This window comes from Raphanus sativus, unplaced genomic scaffold (assembly GCF_000801105.2).
Source record: "Raphanus sativus cultivar WK10039 unplaced genomic scaffold, ASM80110v3 Scaffold4014, whole genome shotgun sequence".
In the NCBI taxonomy this organism is placed as follows: Eukaryota; Viridiplantae; Streptophyta; class Magnoliopsida; order Brassicales; family Brassicaceae; genus Raphanus; species Raphanus sativus.
In genome coordinates, this window is record NW_026619317.1 from 1 (window position 1) to 8880 (window position 8880).

The following is an 8880-nucleotide window of genomic DNA, read 5'->3' on the forward strand; positions in this document are numbered from 1 at the left end:
ATAAAGTCCAGTAGAACTTGCAAGATCCTATGTTCTTGAAAAAAGAGTATGAACAAATACATACGAAAGCAAGCGCAAAAACCTGTCAAACCTTTGCAACCAACAGCTTAGCTGTTTGAAGGAGTAGTGGCTGATGTTGACCACGTACATGTGACTTCCATAGAGCAGTTCCTTTCTGTCATTCTTTAAGACTGGCTCACACATTCGAAGAAGTAGATAATTTAATTAACTTATAGATAGATCCTCCACTTCCAACTGATCACCTTGCTAATATGATTCTCCATGTAGTAATTCTGGTCTATAGAGATGTTATTCTCAAGCACGTAGATCGGATCTTCTGGCAATTCATAAGCACTGTACAAGAGAAATGATTTTTGCATATTAATATATTATGAAGAAGATAAGGTAACGTTAATGATATGAAAGCTACCTTGGCACCTTAATTAGTAGATTGTATAACAACTTAAAGTACGATCATGAATCTTTTTTTTTGTTTCTTATCGGATCTTGTTTTTTGAGTTCATGAGTTGAGATGGCAGAAATTTACATTAATTTTCTTTGAAATTTAACATTTAGTTGTGTATTTTAAAGTAGACACCCATATCAAAACATGTTGCACGAAAAATATGTTTGAATCAATTAGTTATCGAAGAAAACAAAAACTAATTTATTTGTAACTTAGGTGATAAAACAATATATTTTCAGATATAGTTGATGATGTGGCACTTACATTAATTCAAGGGATGAGACAGAAGAATATCTTCTAATTAAGATAAGAAAATCTTTGGTTACAATGTTTCAACCTATAATGTGATAAGATTGTTGTATTCTACTGAGTAAGATGAGAATATCTTCTAATTAAGATAATAAAATCTTTGGTTACAATGTTTTCAACCCTAAAATGTGAATTTCTAAAAATAGGGTTAAAATCTTGTTTTTTAAAGCCATCTTCTATCTCTTTATATAGTCGCTCATTTTTTTCTAGTCACTCAATCTCTACGCCTATAATTCTTCGATTGTCAACAGATCCTCTTACCACATCCTATATCTCACCGTCTCTCTCTTTGGCTATTGTATAGTGTTTCATCAATTAATGGTTGAAACTCGTTCACAATGCTGAAGTGAGAGAAGCTGAGACGTGGGATGGTGGTAGAATATGCACATATTGTTTTTTTTTTGCTAAACATATTGTTTTTCTTTGTTCCTGTCAACTAAGTTCTTAATTGTATATATAGCCTACTTGCTATCCAGAAATCAATTTGTCGGTCATATCATACAAATATTCTGCTTTCATTGGCTTGTGGCCTTGTGTAGAGAGGCTTCACTGGTTGAAACTCATGCCCACAGTCTCAAGCGGGTGAGAAATAAAAGCATTGATATGGTTCGAAAGAGTTAGCAAGTACGTATACAAGCTTTGTTCATCAGATGTGAATCCATTTTAACTACATATATAGGTTGTCCTGTGATGCAGATAACTAGAAAGTATTAACCGATGATTATGGGTTGGAAGTTTCGAACCTTTTAATCTTAATACTACAAATGATTCTCGCTTTTTTCAATCAAGTGCTTCTTAGCATAGTACTTGTTGTATATGCTTATCGAAGGACCTCGCTTATAATGTTAATGTATACGATATAATGCAAATCTCTGCTTTTTTAATTTTAAGTATACAATTAATTGCAAGCTCATCATATTATGAAAGTGTAACATCATCACGCTATGGAAGAGTAACGTTTTCAATGGCTTTCATTTTGGTTCTTATCCTAATTCTTCATAGCTGGATAACTACGATTTGGAAAGTGGGAAAGACATTAGTTTAAGGGATACGATTGTCGTATATCATTGAATAAATAAATTCTTTTGAAATAAAAAATCTTTGGTTACAACAACATTTCCAAGTTCCGACCTTAAAATGTGTCTTTCTTGTAGTCGCATTTACAAAAAAAAATTCAAAGCCTTTCCTATCTCTTTTATATAGTTTCTCATCCTCTCAAAAAGTGCGTATCTATAAAACATTATCTGTGTCAATTTTTTGGGTTTCTTGATTGGTTAATAGATTAATCTCGGCTCGGGTGTTATCCTGGTTTTTAATTTTATTTGTCTCTAAAACGTTATAGGATCTTAGACAACTTTCCAGAACAAAATGTAAGCAATCAGTTGCACATATGGTTTGTTTATTGGAATCTGGATTCATTCATGTTTACGGGTTTATTGATCAACGTAAATGATTATTACATTTTAGAGAGAATTAATCACTACTCATTAATCATTTTCCCAAGAATGTTTGTAAATCACAATAACCGATGTAGACACAGCAACCATAAATACTTCATATGTAGCTCAACATGCTCAGTTCTTGTACGACTGTCTGGGGAACTGTTTAAATTCATAAAACGACTCTTGAGCTTGCATACATTGTCTTCTATCTCGGAAACTCGGATACCATCCGGCTGACTTATATATGTATTTCTCTTTTTTATCTCTTCGTGAAGAAACACAATCTTCACATCAAGTTGTTCAAACTCTAAGCCTACCGCTAATTATGTCTAACCATTAGTGAGAATATCTCATTTAATCTATATCTTCTTTTTGACTGAAACCTTTCCAGTAACCCACTTTTTAACTTAAATACTCCTGTCACTGATGCTCTCTCTTCAATCATGAAGACCAACTTGTAGTAACATTTCTTTCTGGTGGTAATATGATGTTTTGTGTTAAGTATGATTTTTTTCATGAGACATGATCTATTTCGTCTCCCATTACAACATGCCATTTTTGAGACTCAGGACTGTAGATTTTTTTTTTGTTCTAAATAAGATCTAGTTCTTTTAAACTGAAAGAAAAATGTCTTTTATTTAAGAATAATTTTTTTGTTACAATGTTTCAGCCCTAGAATGTGATAATATTATAGTATTCTAATGAGTAAGAGGAAAATATTTTCTAACTGAGATAAAAAAATCTTTATTTACAACTTATAGTGTTTTGGATCCTCAAATGTGATATATCACAAAACAAGCAATATATCACGTCATGTTTAAATGAGGTGCATATGCATGGGCAATCTGTTTAACAGTACATGTGGGCAAATTACTGCATCTGCAGAATGAATCACTATTCAAATATACATAAAACCTAAAACATACCAATCATCTGCTTAGGAACTTTGTGGGTTATACACTTGTTAAATTATTAATAAAAATGATCACACATGTAGAAGAAAAATAAAATAATTGTGATTCGAAGATTATAAAGAAGTTATTCATAGTTTTTTTAAGGTAAAGTATTTGTAAAAGTTGGCTACACATAATTTTGTAAATTAATAATCACCTTCTTATGGTTCAACGAAAAATGTGAAAATGTAGTCGAAACAACAAAAAAACTTAGAAGCTCCAAAGGTCGAGTTATTGCTTGGCTGTGGCCATGTACTTTTTTCACACTGCTGAGGCCATGTCCTTATGTGCTTTCATTCTCCGATAAAATATTAGACAATCTTGGCTGTTAAGACCAATAATAAATCGGAAAAAAATGAAGTTGGATCAGAATCAATTATTGGTGAAAAGACAAACACATCTTGATGAAGAGAGCCTTTGCATTCTTGACACTGGGTCTACAGCCTCCCAAAGAGCTCTCCTAGGTCTGGCACTAAATTTTACACAAATTTTTTTTTCAGAAATGTTAGTGACGAGGGATATAAAAAAAAAAGTCTATAGAAAATGGTAGCTTACCCTGAGGCACGTTTTTGCAGTATAACTCGACTTCTCTTCCATTGCTGGTTGGAGTTGAAAACACCCACATGTTGAATCAGATAAGCTTAAATTATAGGAACAAGGAATCAAACAATATAGAACTTTGAAAACATAAAGTCAAGTAGAAAAAAGAGGTCCAGTAGAACTTGCAAGATCCTATGTTCTTGAAATAAGAGCACGAACAAGTACATAGGAAAGTAAGCGCAAAATACCTGATCAAACCTTTGCAGCCAACACATCTTAGCTGTTTGAAGGAGTAGTGACTGATATTGACCTCGTGCATGTCAGCATGTGACTTCCATTTAGCAGTTCCTTTCTGTCATTCTTTTAGACTGGCTCACGCATTCGAAGAAGTAGATAATTTAATTAACTTATAGATAGATCCTCCACTTCCAACTGATCACCTTGCTAATATGATTCTCCATGTAGTAATTATGGTCTATAGAGATGTTATTCTCAAGCACGTAGATCGGATCTTCTGGCAATTCATAAGCACTGTACAAGAGAAATGATTTTTGCATATTAATATATTATGAAGAAGATAAGGTAACGTTAATGATATGAAAGCTAACTTGGCACCTTAATTAGTAGATTGTATAACAACTTAAAGTACGATCATGAATCTTTTTTTTGTTTCTTATCGGATCTTATTTTTTTGAGTTCATGAGTTGAGATGGCAGAAATTTACATTAATTTTCTTTGAAATTTAACATTTAGTTGTGTATTTTAAAGTAGACACCCATATCAAAACATGTTGCACGAAAAATATGTTTGAATCAATTAGTTATCGAAGAAAACAAAAACTAATTTATTAGTAACTTAGGTGATAAAACCATATATTTTCAGATATAGTTGATGATGTGGCACTTACATTAATTCAAGGGATGAGACAGAAGAATATCTTCTAATTAAGATAAGAAAATCTTTGGTTACAATGTTTCAACCTATAATGTGATAAGATTGTTGTATTCTACTGAGTAAGATGAGAATATCTTCTAATTAAGATAATAAAATCTTTGGTTACAATGTTTTCAACCCTAAAATGTGATTTTCTAAAAATAGGGTTAAAATCTTGTTTTTTAAAGCCATCTTCTATCTCTTTATATAGTCGCTCATTTTTTTCTAGTCACTCAATCTCTACGCCTATAATTCTTCGATTGTCAACAGATCCTCTTACCACATCCTATATCTCGGCGTCTCTCTCTTTGGCTATTGTATAGTGTTTCATCAATTAATGGTTGAAACTCGTTCACAATGCTGAAGTGAGAGAAGCTGAGACGTGGGATGGTGGTAGAATATGCACATATTGTTTTTTTTTTTTTGCTAAACATATTGTTTTTCTTTGTTCCTGTCAACTAAGTTCTTAATTGTATATATAGCCTACTTGCTATCCAGAAATCAATTTGTCGATCATATCATACAAATATTCTGCTTTCATTGGCTTGTGGCCTTGTGTAGAGAGGCTTCACTGGTTGAAACTCATGCACACAGTCTCAAGCGGGTGAGAAATAAAAGCATTGATATGGTTCGAAAGAGTTAGCAAGTACGTATACAAGCTTTGTTCATCAGATGTGAATCCATTTTAACTATATATATAGGTTGTCCTGTGATGCAGATAACTAGAAAGTATTAACCGATGATTATGGGTTGGAAGTTTCGAACCTTTTAATCTTAATACTACAAATGATTCTCGCTTGTTTCAATCAAGTGCTTCTTAGCATAGTACTTGTTGTATATGCTTATCGAAGGACCTCGCTTATAATGTTAATGTATATGATATAATGCAAATCTCTGCTTTTTTTAATTTGAAGTATACAATTAATTGCAAGCTCATCCTATTATGAAAGTGTAACATCATCACGCTATGGAAGAGTAACGTTTTCAATGGCTTTCATTTTGGTTCTTATCCTAATTCTTCATAGCTGGATAACTACGGTTTGGAAAGTGGGAAAGACATTAGTTTAAGGGATACGATTGTCGTATATCAATGAATAAATAAATTCTTTTGAAATAAAAAATCTTTGGTTACAACAACATTTCCAAAACTAATAAATGGGTACATAACTAATAAGGTGACCTTGAAAACAAAAAAAAATATTATGAAACGCAAAAGACAAAATTAAGGAATATTATTTAGCTTTAGGGAAAATGATGAATTGATTTCCCTCAAATTGTTGTAGAATTAGACCTGAATATGAAAATGATCCTCCCCTTTGTTGTTATTTATATTTACTTTTTAGATGCAACCCATTTACTTTCCCATATATTGAATAGTATTGTTTTATTTTTTAGTTTAATTTATGTATGTTTTGTAATTAAGATTAGTTTTGAATTTTCAGAGGCATGAACCACATGGTTAATTTAATAGGAAATTCGGGAAATTTATTACTTCTAAAATGCTTTTCATAGAATCATATGTTTGGAGTGTTACACCGTAGAATTTAGCCAAAAGATGAAAATAAGTTGTGAAATAAAAACGACATAGCTATTACTTCAATTAATTTAAAATCTATGTTGTGGCAGGAGGAGCTGCGCTACCAACTCTTGAACATTGTTCTTTGAGAGGAAAAAGTGGATAGATTGGAAATTTCGGGAAGCAATTGGCTTCGGCTTCCAAGAATGCTTTGCAACAAGCAGGGCCTATATGTCCGAATTTTCCTGTGAGTAAGGATGTATATATCTCTATAATGCATCCTGGAACATTCATCACTGAAGACCAACATTTTGCTACATCAGGTAATCCTGGAATACCGGGACTTGGTTGGAATGGGGGTGGAAAAGGAAATGGGATGGGAAACTGGGGTAGTTGAGCATTGGCAGAGACTACAAAACCCACAACCACCATTAGGAACCAGACATGTTTAATAGACATTATGAGATAAGGGAAAACGAAGAAATATTTCTTCGAATATATGAGTCTTTATCGAGTTTGTAGTTTGATTGATGAACATATTGTACAATCCTCTGTCTATTTGAAAGGAAAGAAGCTATGGAAATGTCTTTGTACTTTTATGTGAAACTTAATTACCTGTTTTCAAATAATACAAAGCAGAAACCGATGAGACTAACATCATTAAATATAACTGGTTGACACTTAAGTCATGAAAAAAACTGATCAGATTAGTCTAAAGTATACAGTTTTGTTTTGCCTCAATACTATTGTTTCAAATCATCTCCCGTCGAAGCCAAATAGCTACCTTTCTCGCTCTCTCTTGAAGGCAGGGGTAATCTACCAATTTATAGAGTCTTGATAGTATTTTTGCTCTCTATATGCTTAAACTCTAAACTATTTCTCAATTATCAAAATAAATTATTTTTTGAGGATAGAGAACATGATATACAAAATTTAACAATATGGTTTTGAGTATACTTTGGTAGAAAATAACCATTTAAACAGACTAACTAGATTGGCTCCTTTAGTGGTGAATTCTTTAAAAGGGAAAAACATTATTTAGAAACAATTTAGTTATTAAAACACATATAGCGAAATGAAATATTCTTCTATATAACTATATGCTTCCTCTGATTTTAGATAGTAAATGCACAAGTCAACATAGAGATACACATGTTCCAAGACAAGTCTTGAGTGTTCACAAATGAAACCTTATAGTGGATAATTTTCACTATGTTTCACAAAGATTGTGGTTGTGGAATTCTCGCCTATATTATACTCAAAATACAACACAAAAACTATCATGTTTTGATATATAGTATACAAAGGGAAACTAATATATATATAATTTATTTTAATTAATATGAGTTAAATGGGTACATAAGTAATAAGGTTACCTTGAAAAAAATATATATTTTTATGAAACAAAAAAAGGACAAAATAAAGGAATATTATTTGGCTTTAGGGAAAATGATGAATTGATTTCCCTCAAATTGTTGTAAAATTAGATATGAGTATGAAAATGATCCTCCCCTTTGTTGTTATTTATATTTACTTTTTAGATGCAACCCATGTACTTTTCCATATATTAAATAGTATTGTTTTATTTTGTAGTTTAATTTGAGTATGTTTTGTAATTAAGATTACTTTTGAATTTTCAGAGGCATGAACCACAAGGTTAATTTAAAAGGAAATTCGGAAAATTTATTACTTCTAAAATGCTTTTTATAGAACCATATGTTTGGAGTGTTAAACTGTAGAATTTAGCTAAAATAAGAAAATAAGTTGTGAAATAAAAATGACATAGCTATTACTTCTATTAATGTAAAATTTATTTTGTGGTAGGAGGAGCTGTGCTACCAACTCTTGAACATTGTTCTTTGAGAGGAAAAAATGGATAGATTGGAAATTTCGGCAAGCAATTGGCTTCGGCTTCCAGGAATGCTTTGCAACAAGCGGGGCCTATATGTCCGAATTTTCCTGTGAGTAAGGATGTATAAATCTCTATAATGAATCCTGGAACATTCATCACTGAAGACCAACATTTTGCTACATCAGGTAATCCTGGAATACCCGGACTTGGTTGGAACGGGAGTGAAAAAGGAAATGGGATGGGAAACTAAGGTAGTTGAGCATTGGCAGAGACTACAAAACCCACAACCACCATTAGGTACCAGACATGTTTAATAGACATTATGAGATAAGGGAAAAAGAAGAAATATTTCTTCAAATATATGACTTTTTATCGATTTTGTATTTTGATTGATGAACATAATGTATAATCCTTTGTCTATTTATATTGAAAGAAAAGAAGCTACAGAAATGTCTTGTACTTTTATGTGAAACTTAATTACCTGTTTTCAAATAATACAAAGCAGAAACCGATGAGACTAACATTATTAAATATAACTGGTGCACTCTTAAGTCATGAAAAAACTGATCAGATTAGTCTAAAGTATGCCGTTTTGTTTTGCCTCAATACTATTGTTTCAAATCATCTCCTATCTAAGCCAAATAGCTACCTTTCTCCCTCTCTCTTGAAGCCAGGGGTAATCTACCAATTTCTAGAGTCTTAATTGTATTTTGGCTCTCTATATGCTTAAACTCTACACTATCTTTCAATTATCAAAATAAATTAATTTTTGAGGAGAGAGAACATGATATTACAACATTTAATAATATGTTTATGAGTACAATTTTGTAGAAAATAACCATTTAAACAGGCTAACTACATTGGCTCCT

General features: G+C 31.9%; 1 protein-coding gene across 1 annotated transcript; it reads right to left on the bottom strand.

The window, feature by feature from the left end:
- Positions 1-6255: 6255 nt before the first annotated feature.
- On the bottom strand, positions 6256-6618 carry LOC108830599 (uncharacterized). Its single transcript, XM_018604199.2, has one exon. It carries the CDS (start codon positions 6616-6618, stop codon positions 6256-6258), a length of 363 nt encoding a protein of 120 aa, XP_018459701.2.
- Positions 6619-8880: the final 2262 nt, after the last annotated feature.

Excerpts from the sequence above, each read along its gene's own strand:
- LOC108830599 (XM_018604199.2), bottom strand. The coding sequence starts at position 6,618 with ATGTCTATTAAACATGTCTGGTTCCTAATGGTGGTTGTGGGTTTTGTA.